General features: G+C 38.9%; 1 protein-coding gene and 1 non-coding gene across 2 annotated transcripts in view; one reads left to right on the top strand and one right to left on the bottom strand.

The window, feature by feature from the left end:
* Positions 1–27,470, bottom strand: part of LOC126416923 (cohesin subunit SA-1-like) — a 191,642-nt gene that overhangs the window by 122,898 nt on the left and 41,274 nt on the right. The window contains exon 3 of the mRNA XM_050084806.1: positions 16,262–16,462. Coding sequence (XP_049940763.1) covers positions 16,262–16,462 — 201 coding nt within the window. The remainder of the gene's footprint in view (positions 1–16,261; positions 16,463–27,470) is intronic.
* On the top strand, positions 25,029–25,105 carry Trnat-agu (transfer RNA threonine (anticodon AGU)). The gene has a single exon. It is a non-coding gene; the product is annotated as a tRNA-Thr (tRNA).

Raw genomic sequence — 27,470 nt, 5'->3', positions numbered from 1 at the left:
TAACTGAATAATAAGTCTCCTAAAATCAGGAAATTGGTGCCCTGCTAACGACTGGGTACACACCCTTGAGCATTCAAACACGAATGTATCAAAAATGGTTAGAGTTAGGGCAGTTCTATTTGGCAGTTTTACTATTAAGACATGTAAGTCCATGTACCAAATATGACTTAATTCTGAAATGGTCACCTTAGGATCCATCAAAATATCCGAGAGTTTACACGGAATGGTCCTGGTTCAAGTCTTCTTGTGGGCTACATTACAGTGATATTATGTTACATGATGCAATTACACAAAACAGTCAGACACATATACAGTGTGAGTCACTAACTACAGTCACCAAGAATAACTCCAAAAGTTGCATGGGACAATGGGGGCCATGATATGACATTGGTTTTTTGTTGCTAGGTGGGGTCACTTCAGAGATATGAAGGTCAACTTGTTTTTTTTTTTTTTTTTTTTTTTTTTTTTTTTTTTTTTTTTCTTTAAATAGGATGCCATAGTTTGGTATTTATTTTCTGATAGCGGTTATCGAGGTGAATCCAATTATGTGTAACAGTAAGGTCTTTGAAGGTCACAACGGTGGCATGAACATCCATTTACAGAAGGTGTTCGAAGTGATGACCATTGGTATCAATGCAGTGCTGCAATCTTCTTATCATGGATTGAGTGGTATTCCTTATCACATCAGCACTTATCAAAGCTTATGCTCTGACAATTCTCTCTCGCATATCTTCAGGTTGCGTTGGAACATCTTCATAAACAATGTCTTTTACGAATCCCCACTAGAAAAAAACCCAGAGGCATCAAGTCTGGTGAACGAGCGAGCCATGACACATCTCCTCCACAGCCAATCCAATGATTAGGGAATTGTCTATGCAACTCATTTCTAGCCATCAGCGAAAAATGTGCCAGACACCTGTCCTTTTGACAGCACATTCTGTTCCCTCTTCCTAAAGATATTTCATCCAATAACAGACCTAATGTTTCTTGTAGGAATGTGGTGTACTTCCTACCATGAAGATTTCCTTCGATGAAATAGGGGCCTATAATTCTGTCCTCCAGAATCTCACAACATACATTCACCGACCACAGTTTTTCATTTGCAACTTGCTGCAGCCAACATGGATTTTCAGTTGCCCAATAATGCATGTTATGCACATTAACATTTTCATGGTTTGTGAATGTAGCCTCATCAGTAAATAAAATCAAATTAATAAATGTGTCATCCCTCTGAATCTGAAGTTGAGCCCATCAGCAGAATTCAATGTGATACATACAATCCATATTAGTTAATTCTTGGTGGAGACTGATATGGTAAGGATGGTATTTATGGCGATGCACAACACGAACAACACTAATCTGTCTCATGCCAGATTCCCTTGCAGTCTGATGAGAACTACCACAAGGATCTCAAACCACAGTGGCAAGAGTACCAATTTCCATCTCCTCGTTAGTAATTTTCCTTTGCTGGATATGTTTCCGATGTGTTAAAGATCCAGTTGTTCTCAATTTATCATACACATATTTAAATGTACGGCCTGGAGAGTGAGTACATTGAGGATATCTTTCGGCGTATAAGTCTCTAGCTCTCACTGAATTCGACTGGCATTCTCCAGAAATGAGAAACAAATCGACTTGTTCTTCAAAGGAATACATCATTCACATTCGCTTGATTTGACGATACTAGTCTTATTGTTCCTATTAGTGTTGCATTGCAAAACAGTCGAATGATGTTTACATGTCAATGGCACATTAATTGGATACGCTGTATTCGGTGAATATTTACTATTTGCACGATATATGAGAGAGAATTGTCAGAGCATATGCTTCTATAAGTGATGAAGTGATAAGAAAAACCACTCAATCCATGATAAGAAGATTGCAGCACAGCACTGATACCAATGGTCATCACTTCGAACACCTTCTGTAAATGGACATTCATGCCACCTTTTTTACCTTTGTTGACCTCCAAAGACCATACTGTTGCACATCACTGGATTCATCTCAATAGCCGCTATCAGAATATAAGTACCAAACTACAGCATCTCATTTAAAAAAAGAACACAGCTGATCTTCATATCTCTGACGCAACCCCACCTAGCAACAAAAAACCAATGTCATATTATGGCCCCCGTTTTTCCATGCAACATTTGTCCCACGAACTTTTCAGCTACTATCATACTTTCGGAGTTATTTTAGGTGGCAATAGTTAGTGACCCACCCTATATATACACTGCTACTCTAAGACTGCCAGATCTGGATCTGAAAACAAGTTTGTCAGTTGTAGAGTTTCAAAGTATTGTGGACACGACTAAAGTTGATTTTGAGGCTCCATCTATTTCTCTTGCTCATACTGCACAAGGCACTCCGTCTCCAGTTTATGCTAATGTTAAAGTGAATAAAAGCAGAACTCACATTAAAAGTAAAAGTAAGGGTAAAAACTTTCAGTTTTGTGATATATGTGATGTGCTTCAGAATAAAAAGATTAAGTCTTGTGCTTAGTGTTTTCCATATCATGATAGAAAAGCTTGTCCTTATCATGAAGCACAGTGTTTCAAGTGTGGTAAACATGGTCATATATAAACTGTCTGTTTACAAAGCAGCCAGGGCAGGCACCAGTCTATTGCATGGCTAAAGCGTAGTTCTCAGCAAGAAACTGTTTTGATGGCACAACCATTACAGCTGGCACCAACAAAGGCTCTCTTTTCCACTTTGTGGAAACCTTCCACTGCAGTCCACAGACAAAGGTACAAACTTTTTGGCCAATTAAGAATGGATCAAAAGGCTATTAAATTTTAGTCAGATTCAGATGTGTCTGTTTCCCTCATCAATGAAGACATATATGATACGACATAGGTGGCACAAGGCTACCGAAGCTTGTTTCTGTTTAGTCCGCTTATAATGGACACAAAATACCAATACTTTGCATGTGCAGTTTGGCAGAAACTTTGTGTGGTGTTACAAAGTGTGTTTGATTTCACATACTATGTCCTATAAACAATGCAAACATTTTTAATTTGGACTTGTTTCATTTGTTCAGACTGTTCATACAAGATAATGTGTTACAAGTCAATGTTTTGGTGACTCATTACAGTGTAATAAGTACAGTAATTTTTTTGAGCTGGGATTGGGAAGAGCTAAAGATTTTGAGGCACAAATTACTGTTACAGATAATGTGCAATCACAACTGGTAGTCAAGACAGTGCATTGGCTGTCTTCCTCCTTTATCTATTTAATAGTTAAAATGAAATTCCTGCAGAAAGAGAATCCAAAATGTTACCCTACGGCACTGAAGTTTGCTCTTTAATATAAATGTCAACGCGCTATGGTCTGTATGTATTACTGTCTCGTGTTCCGCTTGTGGTTATTTAAATTTCCTGAATGTCCAACCTACTGATAATGTTTCCTTTTCTGTAATGCTATAATTTCGTTCATGCTGCATGCAAATTCTACTAATGACAGCAGTTGGTTTTCTCTCTCATGTGTGATAAGTCACATACTGGAATATGTGACAGCCCAAACCGTACCTGATGCATCCAGTGCCGTACGAAAAGGAAGAGCGAAATACGGATGAACCAGCAGATGGCATGCTGTCAATACTTTCTTTACTTTCGAAAATTCGACATGGCAATTTATATCACATCTCCATATTGTGCTCTGTTTTAAAAATCTCATCAAATTTGGTGCATTAAGCATTGATTTAGCAAGAAATTTTCTGTAGAATCCCACCATCCCAAAAATGATTTGAGTTGCTTTTTGTTAGCTGGTTCTGTGACACAGTATGATCGCATCCAATCTGTGTGGTTCAGACTAAATGCCCAAAGTATTATCTGTCAGACAGAGGGAAGCAAATTATTGTTAAAGGATTTCAGTGTAGATTTTCTGAAAGAGTCTGACAGAAATGACCTAGAAGTATTACTTGGTTCTTTAAGTTTGACATACAGTTGGTACAGGAAACCGATACACTGATAGATAATGTTTTTATAGACCAAGAAAAATTTGATCAAATAAAAACTTTTCTGTTAAGAATGATCTGAATGATAATGGTGCATAAATAGTTACAGTATACGACATAGCTCAATACAGTTAATGCAAAAAGTTTCTCCAAAATAGTATGTTCGATTAATGATTTAGTAACTGCAAATTGTAGGAAAAGTTTGCAACAGTTGGACTGGGATGAGGTGTACAGAGAACCTGAGGCTAATTTAAAATTTAACCTATTCCATGATACCTTTCTGATTATATTTGAAAACAGTTTCCCTAACAAAGCTGTGAAATATATCTGTAAGAAACCATCTAAGAAGCAATGGCTTACTAAAGGGGTAATAATATAATGTCTGAGATTACCTCATCTGATAAACATTTAACTGGAAGAATGCAAAAGATTGAAGTTAACAGTACAGGTAGTCTGCAAAAATCAGCAGAATCCTCTTACTGGGGAAGTATAAAGAATGGTGTCCCAAGGGGTTCAGTCTTATGTCCCTTATTGTTCTTAATATATATTCATGACTTGCCACTCGATATTCATCAAGATGCAGAGCTAGTTCTCTTTGCTGATGATACAAGTACAGTAATCACACACAACAAACTAGAAGCTGAGGAAATGGTAAATAATGTCTTTCAGAAAGTTATTAAATGGCTCTTTGTAAATGGACTCTCACTAAATTTTGAAAAAAATAATGCAGTGCATACAATTCTGTACAGTAAATGGAATAACACCATTGATAAATACAGACTTTGAACATAAGTCTGTTACAAGGCAGAACACTCCAAATTTCTGGGTACATGCACTGATGAGAAATTGAATTGGAAAAAATCCACTGTTGATCTGCTGACACAGTTAGGTTCAGGTACTTATGCTATTTGGGTTGTTGCAAATTTTGGTGATAAGAATCTCAGTAAATTAACTTACTATGCCTACTTTCATTCACTGCTTTCATATAACATCATATTTTGGGGTAATTCATCACTAAGAGAAAAAGTATTCATTGCTCAAAAGCAAGTAATCAGAATAATAGCTGGAGCCCACCGAAGATCACCTTGGAGACATTTATTTAAGGAACTCAGGAAATTCGCAGTACCTGCACAATACATATATTCACATATGAAATTTGTTATTAATAACCCACCCCAATTCAAAAATAATAGTGAGGTGCTTAGCTACAACATTAGAAGAATGGATGATCTTCACTATTCTGGGTTAAATCTGGCTTTGGCACAGAAAGGGGTGAATCATGCTACCACAAAAATCTTTGGTCATTTGCCAACTAGCATTAAAAGTCTGACAGACAGCCAACAAACATTTAAAAATTAAAAGAATTTCTGAATGACGTCTCCTTCTACTCAACAGACGAATTTTTAGATATGAAGTAGTGAAAAAAAAAGACAATAATAATAATGATTATGTTGTGTAACTAAAATATGTCCAAGTGACATGTCCCACATCATTACGAAATGTTGTATTCATGATCTATGGAATAAGTATTAATGTAATGTAACAGTTTACTTTGTAACTCATTGCCTGTCGCTTTATTCAAAGCTCTTATGAAAACGGAGACTGATATGTTAAGGCTGAATGGTAGCACTTAGGAACTGATATGACCTTCCTTCAAACAGGAATGTGGTATACTCCCATGAATCTTCATCTAAGGTAATCTCCCAGCAACCTCCTGTCAGGTCAACTGTGCTGATATATTTTAGTCCAAATTTCGCTAGCAGCTCCTGTATTATAGGGAACCTCTCTCCCTGTGTCCCGATTATTCTAATCACAATTTGTGCATCTAACTCTATGAGTACATTGCTATCCACTTTTTTAACAATAACTAATGGATTATTGTAACCATTATTGGACATTTCTATAACATTCCACTGCAACATTCTTTCATTTTCTTTTTGTACTAATGACTTTGTCAATACTCATATATGAAATAGGTTCTGAAGTGAAATGCATTGTGTGGTTTAATCTATGACCTACAAACAAACTCTTCAATAACACCTACACATGTTGAAAATATTTTTATATGCCTATAAAATAAATAAATCAAATCCTTCTTTTCATCAATAATTAGGTTCTTTGATATGTTAATGTTATCAGTTATATCTGTTTATCTGCATGTAATTGGTGCCTGTCATCCTATTGTAGTGTAGCTTCTGTCATTAAAGTGAGCCCTAATCTGGCTGTTACTTTGCTCAAAATGTATGACACACAAGTCCTCTTGTTGTTCATATGTGAATATCGGTGTCTCATTTTGGAAGTTTAAAGATACATTATTGTCTGACAACCAATCTATGCCTAGAATCATGGGCACAATTAAACCTTCCACTACAAACTTTGCTTGTTGAAATGTATGCATCTTTACTGTACACTTAACAAAGAATTCTGTGAATACTAGTTTGCCTGTCATGCTTGTTATCTTTATTCGTGTGAGTGGTAACTGAAGGAAAGCATCCAACAAATTATTTCACTGTAAGAAGTGATAATTAACCACTGACATGTCACAATCAGAATCTAAAATAACGTCCACAGTTACGTTATTAACAATGCATGTCAGTTTTGGATTCATATATTCTTTTGTTTGTGTGTTATCTTCATGTAGTAGAACATCTGTTAAAGTGCAGTCATGATCGTACTAAATTAAGCTATAAGAGATTTGTTGTGGCTTGTTTTGTATTGCTTCAGGCGAGGGAGCCTCTCCCTGGAAGCGTATTACTTTTCCCTCTCCATGGTGGTAGTACTATTAAATATGCTGTTGTGAAAATTTCTGTAATTGTTCCCATTTCTGTATCTATTCCCTGAATGATTATAATCATGTCTGTTGTTTACCCTGTTTCCCAAATTTGTAGCATCCTCTTTAGTGGATGAGATCCTCTGTTAAAATTACTGTGTTGGTTAGTATTATTGGTAGCGCTGCCTGTGTGCCATCTTTCAGCTTGTCTTTCCACTGTATCTACCTCTTCTAGACATCTCAGTAAGTTGTTCACTTTTCCCCAATCCTTTTCTAACAATTTGACCCTTACATGCCATGGTAACCAGCTTCCAATAAACACTCCTGCCCTACAGGATCGTCTATATATTTTATTTTGTTGAGGCGCCACTCCACAAAATCTCTGTATCTGTATCCATTCCATGAACTGTTATTGTAAGGTTTTGATCTCAAAAGCTCTAATCTCCATTTCTTTTGGGCTTCTTCACTCCACTACTTAGACCTAAATGCTGTTTCGAATTCAACGAGTTGTGAATTGTTCTAGCTTTAGCATAACTCACTATGCAGCATCGCTCATCAAGTGGCTTATTACAAAATTTATCCTATTAGAATCTAATCAGGAATCAGGTAACATGCCCTTAAATAACTTTAGAAATGAAACTGGATAAATATCACCTGAAGGTGAAAACTTGGGGCATTTCTGATTTAACCCTTTGCTTTGTGCTGTGATCACAGTTATTAGGTACCATCTTGTTCTTTAATAACAGGCCTTCTACATCTTTTCTTAACTCTTTATTTGTCTAATCTAAACTAAAAGCATTATTTTTTGATATCGTTGCATGTGTGTTTGTACTAAAACTATCACAGCTGTGAACTGTCGGTGCTCTTGACGATGCACATGTAGTAGTTGTTGTAAATGTATATTTGTTGTCTACTAACTCTATACTTTTAGTACATACTCCTGTACAATATTTGTCCTTATTTAATTCAAACTTTTGCAATCTCGGTTCCACTTTGTTAATTATTATTGACAACACATCAATATTTTTGTCAGTGTAACTATGTAACATTGTTTAGTATGCATCACTTCTTTTTCTAACATCACAATTCTATGCACTAACCTGTCACTTTCTGCCTTGATAACATGTATGTGCTCTACGGTACCACTTTGTTTAGTTTACACTATTTCTAACCACCTGTATATATCAGAAACATGATCAAAGCCCATGTTCCATCCTGTTTCCTATCTATCTATTCTACCATTAAAATGGGTAGTGAATTCATTAAACCGCGTTTCTAAATTTGTGAGTTTCTGGTATCAATTTGTGTCAATATGTTTTCAACTCAGGTGAACTTGTCATTCACATGCATAACTGTATTATTTAAGTGAGCCAACTGTTGAAAAACTGGCTGTATTAGCACGGTCATGTTGTGCTCTATGTGGGCCATTGTATTATTCCAAAACTAAAACAAATTTATAATTATATATCGCAATACTGTAGTTGTAGCGAACTGCATCCAATGTAAGTTGTGGAATGGGTGAATGTATATTGGCTGTAATAACCTGGTTGTAATTTACTGTATGTAAGAACACCGTAACAATAGAACATATGAATGTCACAGGGACCATATCATAATCAACTAGTATATTCATAGAAGTTGTAGTAATAAAATATTTCACTTTAATCTCTGTATTCACCTGGTCACGCCACTGGACTTTGAAAAGAAAATGAAAAATTTCTGAACCCACTGAGTTATGGTGTTTTGCACATTGTCATGGACAGCTGAAATGCTTTTTGCAGCATGGCATAGTCTGCTAATGTTAGTACGCATGCCGTCTGCCAGCAATATGTTGAACTGCAACACCACCAAGGACAGTTGCCGACTTGCTTGTTTTGAATGACATGTAGGGCCACTCATCTTGGGTGCTTCGGTTGTCTGTATCTTGGGAGATGTAGCTGAAATTCTTGATTGTTGCTGGATAACTCAGTTTAAATAGTCAATATAACCACTACGGATACATAATTTCCTTTGAGGTTCAAGTTCTGTCTTCACTTTTGATAAATGAACTCTGGATGTACAATGTATTCTCATAATTCTAAGGCTGTTCAATTCTTTATCAACTGAAGTTGAATCGCATTGCTATAAGCAGCTTTATTCACAAACAGAAATTCCAATACACGCAGAAGACTGCTTTAAAGCATATATTACTCAAATTTGTTGGATTTCACTTTTTGTGCCTTAGGCTGTACGGCTTCTTGAGGTTTCAGCATCGTAAAGTCATTTATCTTGGACACTGAATAGTAACGTCAGTACTGCCAGTTACTTCTGTAAAATCATTACTTCTGAAAGAAGAATATATACCTTGACTATTTCAGCCTTGGATGGTTAATAGTGGCTTATTGTATGAGCATTGTTCCTTTCATGCAACAGTCTTCCTCACTGATGTTGAGTTTTGTTATTCAGTTTTCAGTTTTATGTACTGACCAGTATTGCTTAGTTGTCTTCAACTTTGTCTTGCACCACGGTTGCCACACGTCAGTTCAGTTAATTTATAAATTACCGCGCCACTGCTCTTCAGTACAAAGACTTCTGTGAACTCCTGACTCGTTGATAGTTCTTCTTATGCCTGCAGAAGAATTCAACTTCTACTAAAACCAGGATTCGTCAACTCTGGGTAAGATGGCTATTATTATACCTTTAATTATGTAGTAATCTGATATTAATCAACTAGGTACATCTCGTTTTTAAACAAACTCCAAACTTCTGAAGCAAAAAACAAGTGTATCCACAATCGGAGTTTACATTATCATCATAATCTTCTGGTTGTTGGTATTCCTTGCCCCTTGATTCATGCCAAAGATTCTGTGCCGCCTCTGATTACTTTGCATGTCATGATGGCAATTACAGTTTTAAGATTCTTAGGATGGCATGGAACTCGTAGAATAAATCACACAAAAATAAGAAAACATACAAAATAAGACTTGGTTCTTAATAAATCTTCTTACATAATAATAAAACTTTTAACTTCTGGATGATTTTTCCAGACAAACAAATGAATAAATTTACTGCTAATAGAGATTGTTCATTTACATTTGAAATGGGTACAAGATTTCAACCTCAATCAATGAATCCAAAAGCTTGGCTACAAAACAACTGTGTAATCTTGTATCCTCATACTTTACTGTTGGAGGTGGGGAGGGAGTAGGGAAGTATGAATGAGGCAAGGAGGGAGTAACAGGAAAGTATATGGCAGGTCTTTTGCCTGATGATTCAGTGGCTGCACAACACAACGGAAGGAGTTCAGAGGGTAGAGCAAGTAAGAGAGATACAGAGCATGGAAGTGGACAGAGGAGTTACACAACGTAGAGCTGAAGAGGACAGGGAGGAGGGATGGAAATAGAGGAAGAGAGGGCTCTTGCCTTTTCAATACAGTTATGTATCTCTTCACTAGGCTGGGCTGATTGCATAGCAGACACCAGATGTATCATCTGCATACATAGTGATCAATTGATTATTTTCAAGAGAACTTGAGAAATCATTTACATAGCGTATGTATAGGACTGTACCTAAAATAGAGCCCTGAGGAACACCAAAATGTATATTTTTGTATACTTGACGTTCTCCTGTCCAGTGTTTCTCCATTACAGTAGATAATCTCCGTGCACTGTTGTCTACCCTTTAAATATGTTTCTAGCAAGTGCATGAGTTTTCCAGTGACACTACTCTTCGCAATTTTTGATAAGAGCATGTCATTATGTACAGGGTGTCCTACTCAAATCTCCCAGATTTCAAGGACCCAGGAGAGAAAAACCACAGTAGATATGGCAATGAAAAATGCACCACATTGTAGAGCAGCTCAAAGGATTTATATTCCCGTATCAGAAGTGCCAAGTATCGTCGCCAGAGTGCAGCATGGTCGCATGAAGTGAAAATGGCGACTCCACAGCAGCACAGGCAAGCAGTAGTGTGGTTTGCAGAAACAAAATCACTGATTACTGTGTAAATAAATTATCATCGTGTCTATGAATGTGATCCACCTGATGTGAAAACAATTAAGGAATGATGCAGGAAGTTTCTGGCAACAGGAAGTGTACTGAAACATTCTGGCGGTGCACGTTATGGAGTTTCAGAAGAGACAGTGGAGGACATCAGACAAACGTTTCTCAGAAGGCCACGTAAGTCATTTCATCAAGCATCTAGACAACTTGATGTACCTCGATCAACATTGCATCATGTAGTTCACCAGCATCTTCGTATGTGTGCTTACAAATTGCAAATTCTGCAACATCTGATGCCGAACGAAAAACCAAGCTGACCACAGTTTGCTGTAGATATGCTGCAGCATATTGATATGGATGCCAGCTTCCTGGAAAGATGTTTATTCTCAGAGGAGACAACCTTTCATCTATCAGGAAGGGTTAATAGGCATAACGTCTGGAATTGGAGTTCGCAAAACCGAAACGTTGTTGTTGCACATGTTCGTGATAGCCCTAAACTAAAAGTCTGGTGCAGGATAATGCACGAAAGGATTGTTGGATCGTTCTTCCTTGCGGAACAAACAGTGAATGGGTCAGGGTATCTGGACAAGTTGGAGCAGTTTGTGTACCCTCAGATGGAAGACTTGCAACCCAACATCATTTTTCGACAAGATGGAGTTCCACCGCATTGGTCGATGGATGTTTGCAAGTTCCTGGATAGGAAATTTCCCAATCGTTGGCTCAGACGCAAGAGGACCCATTGCCTGGCCACCACGTTCACCCGACATTTTGCCGCTTGATATCTGCATGTGGAGATTCATGAAGGATCGCATGTATGCGACCAAAGTGGATGATATTCCTACGTTGTGACATCATATCACTAATGCGATTGCAACAATAACAGAGGAAATGTTACAAAGAACTTGGCAAGAAATTGATTATAGACTCGGTACTCTTTGTGCTACAACAGGTTCACATGTAGAGGTGTATTGATGATAAAGAAATAAATTCTATGAGATGCTCTACAATGTGGTGCATTTTTCATTTTCATGTCTCAAAAACCCTGCACATCACAGTTAGTAGTGAAAAGTGACATGGGTGGAAGTGTACAAAGAAAAAGTGAGAGGCAGGACACCAAATGATGTCACTTGTGCAAAGAAATATTCTCTAATCAGCCCTGGAGATGGCTGTACACAATCTGTATAGGGAAGTAGTAGTGTGGACAACAGAGAGAGGGGAAAGTTAAGGTGAGGCAGCGGGATTCAGTATAGTTGAGGTTTAGGCCAGGAGAATTGCAAGAGTGCAGCATACACTGGAGAGATCATTTCCATCTGTGTAGTTCAGAGAAACTTGAGTTTGAAGGAAGTATATACATGGCCTGGAACCTCCGTTATTGTTACAGGTATGGAAAGACTTGCATAAGATAAATTAGCAAGGAGAGCATAAGATAAATTAGCAAAGAGAGCAGCCACATTATGTCTATGGAGCAGTGATCACAACAACAAAAACAGGTGTTCTGATAATCTTATTCTACAGTTTCTAAACTTTACATAATGGAAAGTCCAAGATCGAATAACAACTATATGGAAAGGATAGACAGTTGCTCACCACATAAAAGCGGTGCTGAGCGATAAGCAGGCACACAGAATGCTGAAAATATTTAATCTTTTGGATACAGTCCTTCTTCTGAAGGAGAAAACCCACACAGATTCACACAAGCATAACTCACACATGTACAGCCTATGCTTCCAGGTGCTAAGGCCTGACTGCTGAATCAGGCATTAGCGCCTCAAGATAGAGGCCATGCGTGTGAGAGTTGTGCTTTTCTTTCTTTCTTTTTTTTTTTTTTTTTCTTCTTCTTCTGCAACTCAAAACCTCTTCTAGGAGGTGGGTGGCAATCTATTCTCTCCAATGGTTTGTTAAACATTACATAAAAAAGTTCACTGCCATTGCTGGTCAACTGATCTGTGCCTGCTTTGTTCAATTTATCTGAGCCTGCAGTTAGTGTTTCTAATCAATTTTGGGGTGTATTACTCATACTGCATGTTAGTTGTATCCTGGTTTTCTCATAATATTTTCTTATTTATTGAACAATTGAAAAATCCAGGATGGAATAATGGCAATATTATGAAAAGGATAATTGCTACTCACCATATGGTGGAGATCTGTTGAGTCGCATATAGGCACAACAAAGAGACTGTCAAACCAAGCTTTTGGTCTAACACGCCTTCATCAGAATTAGACAAAAGACACACACACACACACACACACACACACACACACACACACACACACACACACACACACACACTCATGCAAATGCAACTCGCACGCACACACGCACACACACACACACACACACACACACACACACACACACACACACACACATGGCCAGTCTCTGGCTACTAAGGCAACGAGTCTGGCCTTGGCAGCTAGAGACTGGTCACGTGTGTGAGTTGGGTTTGTGTGAGTGTGTGTACATGTATGTTGTCTAGTACTGATGAAGTCCTGTTTGGTCGAAAGCTTTGTTTGACAGTCTTTTTGTTATGCCTATCTGCAACTCAGCATGCTGTATGGTGAATAGTAACTATCATTTCCATAATATTTCATATTTGTGGCTTATTCTGTTGTTAAAAAGCTTACTTTATGTGTATGGAATCTTTTAAATCTGTTTAGTGTGTATCTAAAACTACCTTACCTTAACAGTTCGTGTGTTGCAGGATGATTGGATCTGCTGTGCATAGTTTTGCTGGTTGCTATGGGTTTGATGATTTTTGTTTTCTACTGTGAGATCTACAGAGTTCAGTTTTTTACTGTTTCACATGTGAATGGGTGTTTGGATGGGCCGTGTTGGTGATAGTATAACATTTCACACACGTAATTCATCTGTGAGACAAATATGTTATCAACATAGTTGTACCTAAAAATTATGAGACCATCTATAAAAATGGTGGATTAAATGACTGACACCAGCAGAATAAAAACACAAAGTTCAGTACAATAAACTGGAAATCATGTTGTTTAATGCATAACTGTAGAACACTGCGAACAAGCAAGAGCAGAACAAGCAAGAGCAAAGTTTAAGTGAACGCTGCTACAACTACGCAACAGAATAAAGATGTGACACATTATTTTGAACAGTTTTTTTGTCATAATCTACAAAAACACACAACTGTCTGACAGCAACAGATTCCCAAGAGAGAGAGGGAAAAAGGTGGGTCAAGAAGCCCAAAAATCTCATCTCACAATGGTTAGAATAGTCCCATCATACCATTATGCTTATGTTTCTTTCCCAAGCAAATGTTTACTGCTGCTGCAATTTTAAGTCCAATTTTGCAATATAAGTACTATCTGCGAATACTTGTGTTGCAAATGGCATGCTGCATTAACTGTAGATCAGTGGTTTAATTGTGTAAACAGTCCCAGAAAAATTAAGTGTAATGTAATGGCAATACAGAATTAGATATAAATATAAACAGCAGTAATAATATAACATTCACATATTCCAAGTACACATAATTTGCATCATTTATATTTTCCAAAAAAGTAAATAAACAGCAATGAAGAATGGCACAAAAGAGAATAGAAGTGTTTGGGGATTGGGGAAGAGAAATGAAAGAGGAAGCAGTCTGGTAGAATTTTGCACAGAGCATAACTTAATCATAGCTAACACTTGGTTCAAGAATCATAAAAGAAGGTTGTATACATGGAATATTCCTGGAGATACTAGAAGGTATCAGATAGATTATATAATGGTAAGACAGAGATTTAGGAACCAGGTTTTAAATTGTAAGACATTTCCAGGGGCAGATGTGGACTCTGACCACACTCTATTGGTTATGAACTGTAGATTAAAACTGAAGAAACTGCAAAAAGGTGGGAATTTAAGGAGATGGGACCTGGATAAACTGACTAAACCAGAGGTTGTACAGAGTTTCAAGGAGAGCATAAGGGAACAATTGACAGGAATGGGGGAAAGAAATACAGTAGAAGAAGAATGGGTAGCTCTGAGGGATGAAGTAGTGAAGGCAGCAGAGGATCAAGTAGGTAAAAAGACGAGGACTGGTAGAAATACTTGGGTAACAGAAGACATATTGAATTTAATTGATGAAAGGAGAAAATATAAAAACGCAGTAAATGAAGCAGGCAAAAGGGAATACAAACATCTCAAAAATGAGATCGACAGGAAGTGCAAAATGGCTAAGCAGGGATGGCTAGAGGACAAATGTAAGGATGTAGAGGCTTATCTCACTAGGGGTAAGATAGATACTGCCTACAAGAAAATTAAAGAGACCTTTGGAGAAAAGAGAGCCACTTGCATGAATATCAAGAGCTCAGATGGAAACCCAGTTCTAAGCAAAGAAGGGAACGCAGAAAGGTGGAAGGAGTATATAGAGGGTCTATACAAGGGCGATGTACTTGAGGACAATATTATGGAAATGGAAGAGGATGTAGATGAAGATGAAATGGGGGATACGATACTGTGTGAAGAGTTTGACAGTGCACTGAAAGACATGGACGAAAAATAGTTTGGACAAGAAGAGAATAGAAGCTTTTGAAATGTGGTGCTACAGAAGAATGCTGAAGATTAGGTGGGTAGATCACTTAACTAATGAGGAAGTATTGAATAGAAATGGGGAGAAGAGAAATTTGTGGCTCAACTTGACTAGAAGAAGGGACCGGTTGGTAGGACATGTTCTGAGGCATCAAGGGATCACAAATATAGCATTGGAGGGCAGCGTGGAGGGTAAAAATCGTAGAGGGAGACCAAGAGATGAATACACTAAGCAGATTCAGAAGGATGTAGGTTGCAGTAAGTACTGGGAGATGAAGAAGCTTGCACAGGATAGAGTAGCATGGAGAGCTGCATCAAACCAGTCTCAGGACTGAAAACAACAACAACAAGAAGCAGGTGCTGTTAATTATGCTACTGTATATGAAGCATGGACATAGAGGTTAAAAACATCCATGATGACTGGTCCATTTCCAAGTCATGAATAAAATTGCACAAAGGAGCAATGATTATGAATCACCACTTTGTCTGTGATTCATAACGTTTCAGACTCAGTTGCAACAACTTCTGTACCAGAAGCCCTTAAGAAGCAAGTCACTGATATAACTTATGATAGTATTCTAAAGAATATATTTATCAATGTTACAGCTTCCATTATACTTCATTTTGATAACAAGAAATTCAGAATTTAAAAAAGATGGATGAAAGGGAATTCCATATCACCATAGTTATTCACAGCTATCTTAAAGAAAGGTTTAAAATCCTGCAACTGGGAAAATGAAGAAGAAATATACACAGACTAGGCAAACTGCATATGTGTCCGCACATTTACCCTATGTAAAGCTCTATTATCACATTCATCCTTTGATTTTGCAATTTTCTTATGTGTATTGTAAGTTATACACTATTCTGTATCATGCTTTTGTTTAATTTGGGATAGAAATTAATACTGAAAGCTCTAGCATATAAACTGCTCACAACTGTTAAATATTATGTGTAATATTAAAGTTTCTTTTTATAAATCACTGAAAATTTACTAATGTCCAAAAAATGGAACTTACCTTTTTTTGCCCTAATTTTGCATTGCCTGTCACTGATTTACCAGAAACTGCACACTCTATGCAGCTTACAATAATTTTTACTGCTGGCAGGTTGCCAGTGTCATTCTGCACCATTCCAAGTCTGGACATTTCGGGCCAATTTCTCAGCTCATCGCAATTATCCCATAATGCATCCACCAGGCATCTAGCATGATCAGGATACTGTAAAAACAGGAAGAAACAAGAGTTATAATATAATTGCAACTGTTGTTTTAAAAGGCAAAAGCCTATTAACCACTTTCAGTCAATTAACAAATACTTAAAACACCTGACAGATCCTGTGACAGCTGACTGTCATGTAACGACTAATGATGATTTTGTGTTTGGACACACAACAGATGGGTCATTAACGCCTTTAATTATTTTTACTATTTGACTAGTGCAGGTAACAAACTTTAAAAAGGAAAATTCACTCAAGAAAGCTATAAAACTGGAAAGGAACATAACAACTAGCCATCACTTAACTTCAGGAGATGAAGTTCAAGTACTGCTAACAGACTCACTTAAAAGTGGAAAAAAAATCCTTTCTTTCTTCTCACCCTCAAAAAAGATGTGATCCCTATCATCCTGGGGATTGAGTGAAACCTCCATCCTTTTTCTAACTTTCCTCAGTCCATTTCTGCACTTTTATTATTATTTTATTACTACTATTATTATTGTTTGTCTATCAATAGCACTGGAATTTCATCTCCTGAAGGTAAGTTTTAGCCACCAATTCAACTTCTTTGTAACGATACCCATTTTCATGTGCACATGTTAAATAAAAACTTTAACAAGAAAAATCCACACAAGAAAGCTATAAAACTGAAAAGAGGTATAATAACTGGCCATCATTTAAATGTAATTTCTGTTAAAACTTATCAACCATGGCAGATGGTTAAAGCCAAAAGCTTAAAACATTTATTTAGTTCTATAAAAAACTAAGAAACTAATAAATTTTGAGTCTGAACTGCATGCCTCCAAGAGGTGGAATATATCGTACTACCAATATACACGAATAAAAGTAGGAGTAAAAGGAACACACTGCTTAGCTTTTGCAAGTAACACACACCAAAAAAAGTTTTGCATCACCTCGATTCCGAGAGTTCCGGAACCTGTACAGAAACTTGGAACAGAGATAACATAAACATCATTTCCACCCTTTTTATTGCTCATGAAAACCACACATTGCATGTTGTACCACCATACAGCGAGACCTTCAGGGGTGGTGGTCCAGATTGCTGTACACACCAGTGCCTCTGATACCCAGTATCATGTCCTCTTGCATTGATGCATGCCTGTATTCATCATGGCATACTATCCACAAGTTCATCAAGGCACTGTTGGTCCAGATTGTCCCACTCCTCAACGGCAATTCGGCGTAGATCCCTCAGAGTGGTTGGTGGGTCACTTTGTCCATAAAGAACACTTTTTAATCTATCTCAGGGATGTTTGATAGGGTTCATATCTGGAGAACATGCTGGCCACTCTAAGCTAGCAGTGTCATTATCCTGAAGGAAGTCATTCACAAGATGTGCACAACAGAGTCGCAAATTGTAGTCCATGAAGACGAATGCCTCGCCAATATGCTGCCAATATGGTTCGATTATCGGTCAGAGCATGGCATTCATGTATCGTATAGAGATTATGGCGCCTTCCATGACCACCAGCAGTGTATGTCGGCCCCACCTAATGCCACCCCAAACCAGCAGGGAACCTCCAACTTGCTGCACTCACTGGACAGTGCGTCTAAGGCGTTCAGCCTAACTGGGTTGTCTCGTAACACATCTCCGATAGTTGTCTGGTTAAAGGCATATGTGACACTCATTGGTGAAGAGAACGTGATGCCAATCCTGAGCGATCCATTCGGCATGTTGTTGGGCCCAACTGTACCACTCTGCATGGTGTCATGGTTGCAAAGACGGACTTCGCCACAGATGTTGGGTGTGAAGTCGTGCATCATGCAGCCTTTTGTGCACAGTTTTAGTCATAACACGACGTCCAGTGGCTGCACGAAAAGCATTATCCAACATGGTGGCGCTGCTGTCACGGTTCCTCCGAGCCATGATGCAGTGCCTCAAGAATTTTGACACCAGTTCTAGAGCCTCGGCTTTCCACTGTCTTGAACACCCGATATTTTATGTACAAGAGTTAGAGATGGGAGAGTGTCTACCTCGCTTAGGGTGGACGTGTATCAAGAGAATGCTACAATGTGGACAGTTGATCGATGCGGGCAAGTGGTTGCCACATTCGCCACAGAAGCTACATGCCCAGCACAAGGAGCAAGTGCGCCTTACTCTGTAACAGTGCTACGTCAGTCATTATTGTGAACAGTTGAATTGTGTTAGAAGAAAAGAAAAAGACACTTACTTACTTACTCTCTTGAGAGAGTGATGGTGAGCTTGCAAGAACTTTGAGGGATGTCTGGAACTGAATTTATTGTAAAAGTACTTTATAGTTCTGATGGTCCGCGAGTCATTGGGTTTACGAAACATTGTTTATATATGTGAAAACTATTATGTGGTGTTCTGTCTGTGGAAGTGAAAATATAGTGGAATTGATTTAAAAGTATCTTGAGCGTACGGAATCATTTTGAGAGTAGAGAAAATTCCTCCAAACAGCATTATACCGTTGGAGAAGAAGTTGGGGAGATAGACGCAGCCAGCTATCCTGAAAAGAAGATCGGCAAAGCACCTCCAAGCAAGTCCATCGATGAATGGGACATGTGAGTCTTGCACACCAGCACCACACGGCTTCCTATAATCACTGGAAACTGCCAGAATATGGCGACCGATGTGATCAGGACTCGAAAAGGAGGAATTTTTTAAATAAATTGAGACAATAAGATATTGAGGTTGCGATAGCAACCAATAATAACAAAACTGAGAAATTGTTCCAGAGAATTGGGTGCGGCCCAAATAGAGAAAGGGGTGAATGATTTAATAAATACCACATGAAAGAAGATGAAGAAAATACTTCGGATAAGAAGATTTGGGTGTGGGGAGGAAGCAAGTCTCACACACGCAGTACCAGCCACCGACGTTGGTGCAGTAACCAGGTGACGCCGACGCAGTAACCCGCCACTGTTGCTGACTGCAACAGCTGCCATTCACCGTTGCTAACTTCGCGTCCGCTCGCCGATGCTGCAACCAACGCTCAATGCTGCTGGCGCCTGTGCTTCTCAGCAGTGCCTGCTCGGCGATGCAGCATAAAACTCTACGCTGGGTGAGCGAACAACAATAATGTTCAAAGACTATAGTACTGTAGCTAGTACATTTAGAGGGGAAGTTGTTTCAGATGATCACTAGGTCGAAAATCAATAGGGAATATGGATAGCCTTCAAAAAACAGGGGAAACTTCAGAACCAGCCATGGCTATGGCAGTGTGTAAAGAGGCACCAGACTGGTCTGAGGTATTGAATTTACTTAAAGCCCGAGAGCAGATTCAGTGGCTTTATGACAAGAACTAAATGCTAAGTTAGATGCTCAAAGAGCAGATTTAAATACTCAAAATGCTTCATTAAGACAAGAACTAAGTGATCGAAGTCTTAAGTTAGATTTAGTAAATACACAATTGAACACCAAGTTAGATGCTCAGAGCGAGATTTGAAGTAACCAAAGTGAAACCTTAAACAATCAAGCAGCTAATACAGTTTTGTTAAAGACTGAGTTTGATTCTTTAAATAATAAGGTAGAAAATCTGAAATTAGATTTAAAGAGTGAACTGACCAGTTCATCTGAATACTCACATTGAACAACTATTTACTGAGTTCAACCAAAGACAGGATGAGCAATTTCGAGATTTAACTAAAAAATTAGAATTTGACATTGAAGATAAATGTAATAATGTAGAAACGGGACTTGTCAAAAAACTTGGATCATTTCCAAATGTATGCAATGTTGCATTTGATGCGGTAAAGCAAAGGTTGCATGCCTTAAAAGACAGTGTAGAAAGACAGGATAAGATGATCTCTATTGTCCAATTGCAAATTCCAGGCATCAACATTAGAGTTGATGATGTAGAGAGAAATTTTAAGGTTGGTTGGTTGGTTTGGGGGAAGAGACCAAACAGCGAGGTCATCGGTCTCATCGGATTAGGGAAGGACGGAGAAGGAAGTCGGCCGTGCCCTTTCAAAGGAACCATCCCGGCATTTGCCTGGAGTGATTTAGGGAAATCACGGAATACCTAAATCAGGATGGCCGGACACGAGATTGAACCGTCGTCCTCCCGAATGCGAGTCCCGTGTGCTAGCCACTGCGCCACCTCGCTCGGTAAATTTTAAGGAAAAACTGACAACTTCAGACACCCTAAATATAAGTGGTCTGGAGAAACAGATAGAGGAAATGACAGACAGAAAACTTGCTGTGAGGGTAACCTCTGACAACTTGTCTACAACTCTCTCTTATGAACTCGATGACACTAAGAAAAATGTCGATGAGTTATGGAAAGAATTCAAGCTTATGCAGGATAGAGTAAGTAACTGGGTTTTTCATCTTGGGCCGACTTTCAGAGAAGGTTTAAAGTGAAATATTGTCTGCAACAGTACTTTCTTGAGGTAGGAAAACTGAAACGGTACCTTTCCGACAATGGACCACAGTTTACTAGTAACAAGTTTAAGGAATTTCTAGCGTGGGAAAATATTCATCGAATATTAATCTCCAACTATAATCCATCTTCTAACCCACGTGAAAGGGTTATGAAAGAAATTGGGAAGTTATATCACACATACTGCCGTGAAAAACATACATCATGGGCAACGAAAATGATAAGATTTTGAGCTTATTTTAAATGAGTTACCACATTTATCAATAGGCTTAGCACCTTTGGAGGTAACACGTAAACCCTTTGTTGGAGAATCCCTTATTAAATGTTTTGTATGGCCTGAGCAATCTGAAGACGACTTCCAACTTAAACAGGAGATAGTCAGTAAGAACATACTTGACAGAGCACAACAACGAGTGGGCAAATATAACGAGAAGGCTATCGAACCCCAATATAAGGTTGATGATTTAGTTCTTGTGAGGCAGCATCTTCAGAGCTCGGCCTTAAAGAAAGAAAGACATAAATTTTTTCGGAAGTATGATGGACCTTTCCAAGTACAAACAATAATTCATCCTAAGACACTATTTTTAGTAGAGTCTATACATGGATCAGAAAAGGGAAAGTACAACATAAAAGACCTAAAGTTCTATACACCCCAAGGACGTTAATGTTCTGTGTTAGCGGGCGGAGTGACGACTGTCAGATCCCGATTTGTGTTTGGTATTACTTCCATATTCGTTTTCCTACCCCGAATTCTCTTCAAATCTTAAACTATCTACATCTACATCTACATAGATACTCTGCAAATCACATTTAAGCGTCTGGCAGAGGGTTCATCGAACCACCTTCACAATTTTCTATTATTCCAATCTCTGTATTCTATTCTCAAATTCTTATACTGTCGTATAGTTTAGTTACTCCTGCATACTCATCTTGACGTGTCGGACAAGCAAGATTTGCCGCAAATCAGTGATCTCGTCATTATACAAAGTCTTGCTTGTTTTACGGACACTGTGATTCCCCGTTATATAATCGCCTTAATGGATTTTGTTGTTATATCGAGTCAGGACTGAATCATATGGTAATGTCTCATAATATGTAAGTCAACCGCATGAGAAGAGTTTCCTGTCTTTAGGGCTATCTTCTTTCACTTCTTCGATCTTAACAACCGTTTCTATTTTTTCCTTTCTTACTTTCCTATTGAGTATCGGTCTATCTCTCCCTCTTTCCATTTGTATACACTTCTATCGCTGAAGTCCTTCTCAATTTCTGTGGTTTCCTATAATCTTTAACTTATTTTACATAAGTAGGCCGAAGAATCAGGCTACACAACTACCCGTATGCATACAAAAAAAGAAACACAAAGACACGAACAGGAAAAGTACAATCTGAGATACTGTGAGAACCGTCAAGTGTTGTAGGGAGAAGTATGTGCACATAAGGAAGTATGCGCACATTGTTAGTTACTGTGACAGTTTCACATCGCATATAGGCATGTACAGGGATATGCTTGTATAAGTAAGAACTATGAGGATTAATGTTTATTATGATGGTATTACTTTGGTATGTGTACATTGGAGAAGGAGGTACACATTGTGGTTCATTATGAACATGATATATCGTATGTATTACTATAAAGTACAATAGAATATACATCACGTACAACTAAGAAGGAAGTGTGAGTAATTACATACAGCAAGCCAGAGGAGAATGGATTGTGATAATCATTCAAGGAATGTCAGTCTAATAACTATTCTGACGACTTGAAGGATAGTGGGACAAGTATAGCATAAGTAAGAGTATTATATATTTAAATCTACATATATATGTGTGGTGTCCATTGGAAGTGTAGGAATGGAAATGTAATGGAGAACTCTAGGATATGAAGCGAAGTATTGAGAAGCAAGAGTGGAGAGTGAGGTGGATTTTAACATTTCCAAGTAGTTTTGAGTTATAGTATAGATAAAGAGGTATACTAGGGCAATGAACTATGAAGGCAACTCAAGAAGGAGAAGGAGGGTGCACTTGAAGGCAACTCAAGAAGGAGAAGGAGGGTGCACTGAGCATTTATTGGATGGAAGAGGGCAGGTAGGCAGACCCAAGAAGGGTTGACCTATACTGTGCGGGCAGGGGCACCAAGAAGGGTATTGACATGTACCAAAGTAAAATAGGAATTTAAAGGGGCATACCTACTGAAATGGAAGGAGGAAGTGCATTCATAGGGTCAACCCGTAGGTAAGGTATAGGTACTATGCCTAAAGGAAAAAGGACAGTATTGTGACAGAGGTCACACATTTTATAGAGATTGTTCTGGTAAGTTTGGATTCTCTATTCCACTCGCATTGTTATTTTTTATGTGAATTCACAAGTGTTGAAAAGAGCATTTTCATTTGCCCAGAGTTCCTTCAGACTACAAGCTATTGTACGGAATGATACATTTAATTACTAAAGAAAAAAATAGTTTAGGGAATTATACTAAAGAATGTTGTAATCAAAAGTCTATGACAGCTGGAGTTTGGGACTGGGAATCAGAAGTGCTGTCCACACAATCCCTAGATATAAAAGTACGAACTTCAACATTAGGTGAGATGCTCAGATAGTATCAAAACGAAAAAAGAACAGCATGTATTAAATACACGATCGCCAGAAAAAAAAGTTGTATAAACTGAATGAAATGTAAATTATCATTATGTGAATATGATCTTTATGTTCATAATGAACATGTATAAAATATCACGTGTTCGAGCTAAGGGGAGGGATATGTAGTGCCTCGAGAAAACAGACGACAGTTCTAGAGACCCTCGGCTTTCCACCGTCTCAAACACCCGATATTTTACGTACAAGAGTGAGAGACGGGAGAGTGTCTACCTCGCACCAATTTTCTGTGTTGCAGGGTGGACATGTATCAAGAGAATGCTACATGTGGACAGTTGATCAACGCGGGCAAGTGGCTGCCGCACTCACCACAGAAGCTACGTCCAGCACAAGGAGCAAGCGCGCCTTACTCTGTGACAGTGCTGCGTCAGTCATTATTGTGAACAGTTGAATCATGTTAGAAGGAAAGAAAAAGACACTTACTTACTTACTCTCTTGAGAGAGTGATAGTGGGCTTGCAAGAACATTGAGAGATGTCTGGAACTGAATTTATTGTAAAAGTACTCAATAGTTCTGACGGTCCGCGAGTCACTGGGCTTACCGAGCTGTGTACCTCCTTCCTGGTGGAATGACTGGAACTGATCGGCTGTCAGGCCCCCTCCATCTAATAGGTACTGCTCAAATACGGTTGTTTACATCTTTGGGCGGGTTTAGTGACATCTCTGAACAGTCGAAGGGACTGTGTCTGTGATACAATATCCATAGTCAACATCTATCTTCAAGAGTTCTGGGAACCAGGGTGATGCAAAACTTTTTTTGATGTGTCTGGTTTCTTCTCCAGCAAAGAAAAGGACTATGCTGTGGAAAGTTAAAAAAGAAGTCCAGGTTACTCAGTATTCAGATCTCAGAATGAGAGAAATCCACCTGTAGTGAGGATGAGGGAAGACAAAGATTACAGGAGAGAGAATAGCTCAGAGACTGTAGACTGGTAAGCATTGTGCCAGCTTCAATCCAAAGCTGATAGGAACATAATAAGAAGCAAAAATAAATGAAGGGGATGAGTGATGAATAGTGCAAAAATATGAACGTATGGTGTCTGTTCTTCCAGACATGTCTGAAAGAACAGACATCAGGCAGAATCTGCAGCTGTGAAACACTACATGTAAATTAAAGGGGTATCACTGCTGTCACATGCGACATTACATGGAATGAGCAGAGATGAGCAAAAATGTGTACTGGACCAGGATTCGAACCCAGGATCTCCTGCTTACTAGGTAGATGAATTAACCACTGCACCATCCGAGACATGGTGTTATTGCAGCTGCATGGACTATCTTGCTACGCCTCACAGCCAATCCACATTCCCACCAAGCGCCACCTATATCCAGTCCCTGTCCAGTGACATACTGTTCGCTACTCTGAGATTCCCACAGGATGTTGGGCATATCTGTGCACCCACACTGAAGAAGGTGAATTCATTGCTGAACTAGGCATATCAATTATATGAACGCATGTTGAGTCAATGGGACAGGGACTGCAGACAGGGTGCTAGGTGGATATGTGGATCAGCCGTAAGGTGTGCAGAGATAGTCCGTGCAGTTGTGATAATGCTGTGTCCCTGATGGTGCAGTGGTTAACACACCTGCCTAGTAAGCAGGAGATCCTGGGTTCAAATCCCAGTCCACTACACATTTTTGCTCATTGCTGCTGATTCCGCATAATGTCCCGCTGCAGTTGACAGCAGTTATCCCCTTAATTTCCACACAGTGGCCACAATTAAAAAGGATAATGAGAAAAAAGAGGACGGATGGGATGTATTAATCGAGATTTAACTTCAGGAGGGTGTCAGGATGCAACAAGGATGTGTTGGAGGGATGTCCTTATCTCTGGAGTTCAGGGAAACAAGTACTGGAGCCATGTGATGTAGCAAGCACTCAGGCCCTTGAGGTATGCTAAACACCTTTTTCAGCAACTACTGTTAGTCCTCCAAGTGCGCCAGTTCTTCTATGACCAATTCATGCATTCAACCAGTCTATTAATGGTCATACCTATATAAAACACTCTGCAGTGGACACAAGTTAGCTAATAAACACCATATTTTGTTTCACAAGATGGTATACCTTTGTAAGATTAACCACTGATGGGGCCAGAGTATGTGGTGATGAGTAGGCCCATGCGGCAGGCTTTGGTGAGGGAGATTACACAGGTAGAAACCTGGGGGAAGGATAGTGGCTTGGGAATGTGATAGGTTTGACTAGGATGTTATGAAGGTTAAGACAACAAAGGACTGCAGCAGTGTGTGGTGTGGGAAGGAAATCAGTAAGAGACAATGCATTTCACTTGAAAAAGTCATAGCCTTAGTGGAATAAAATATTAAGGTATTCAGGGACTGGATGGTACTGGGTGGTTGGGGGGAGGGGCGTGCTACTGAGTTTTTCTGAAGTAGGAACTACATTAGTAGGAGAGAAGGATACTGTCTGGTAGAACAAAAAAAGGTGGCGGAATAAATGCAATTAAAACTTTTGCTCTTTGGGGGATAAAAAAAGATTCCCGAGATTAGGAATGAGGATGCAGCAACCACAGACATGAAACTTCCAGGCAGATTAAAACTGTGTGCCCGACCAAGACTCAAACTCGGGACCTTTGCTTTTCATGGGCAAGTGCTCTACCATCTGAGCTACCCAAGCACAACTCACAACCCATCCTTATAGCTTTACTTCTGCCCTCCAGTTTCGAAGGTAGGAGACGAGGTACTGGTGGAAGTAAAGCTATGAGGATGGGTTGTGAGTTGTGCTTGGGTAGCTCAGATGGCAGAGCTCTTGCCCGTGAATGGCAAAGGTCCCGAGTTCGAGCCTCGGTCCACCACACAGTTTTAATCTGCCAAGCGCACACTCCGCTGCAGAGTGAAGATTTCATTCTGCTAACCACAGACACATTTCACTGCCAGAAATGCCTGGAAAAATCTTCTTAAAAAGTGTATATGTTTTAATGAGAGAGGAGGTTGAGGATAAATTACAACAAGGTTAGTGAAAATTCTTATTAATTACATTCAAACTCTGATATTTACAATCATGATGGCTACCCAAAAGCTATTTTTAAAAAAATGAGGCATATCATGCCACCTTTTGGAACTGAGCTCTTGTACCCTCTACAGGAATATACAATCAGGTCAGCTTTATACAGATACACAAAATGCCTCTACAAAAAGTGCAGGAATTATCTGGACAAGAGAAATCAGAAATCAGCTGAACTCATTATTACAAGACAAATCTGAAGTTGAACCCCCCCCCCCTCTCTCTCTCTCTCTCTCTCTCTCACACACACACACACACACACACACAAGTAATCCCTTGAGTGAGAGGTCGCAAAAAGCCAATGATGTTTATGGAATTTGGTGCCCAACACATTGTCTACCACACAACCTCAATATTGGCTGCTAATGGCAACAGGGAATGGGACTGGAGGTATCCAATGGTGAGCAAAGCAAGAGACCACAGCAGAATGTAGTTGAACTGCTTAGTCGACAAGTAAGTCACAACAGTGTTAGTGGTGTTGATACAAAGCAGAGCAATGGCAATGATAAACAAAGCAAACATTGCATTATATCTACAACAACAGCTGCTGAAGTTGACATTTCATGAGAACGGAACCCAAGAAATTTCGCAGAGTGAGAATGCAGTGGCAGATGAAATATTAGCTTATCTGCAAGATGAGTTAGTGGAATGTGAGGTGTCATACGCACTCAACTGTGCGGACAATGAACATGAGGAGTACAATGATGACATTGTATGCTTAACAAGTGGAAGTGATACTGAAACAAGTGTCAACCATGTAGTTCTTCATCCTTGTCAGACAGGAAGCCATAAATCTTGTCTCCAGTGAAACCTAATAAAGGGCAATTATTTTCCTACAAGTGGGTAGTAAACGTAATTATGTACATGGAAGATCATGCATAGAATAGTTAAAAAAAAATTACGAATATATTTCTAATACGTCTGCAGCATTATGATCATGTAGTGCATAAGAAAAACTACAGATATTCAAGGGAGGGCAA

This window comes from Schistocerca serialis, chromosome 8 (assembly GCF_023864345.2).
Source record: "Schistocerca serialis cubense isolate TAMUIC-IGC-003099 chromosome 8, iqSchSeri2.2, whole genome shotgun sequence".
NCBI lineage: Eukaryota > Metazoa > Arthropoda > Insecta > Orthoptera > Acrididae > Schistocerca > Schistocerca serialis.
This window is presented reverse-complemented; position numbering and strand designations above follow the sequence as displayed.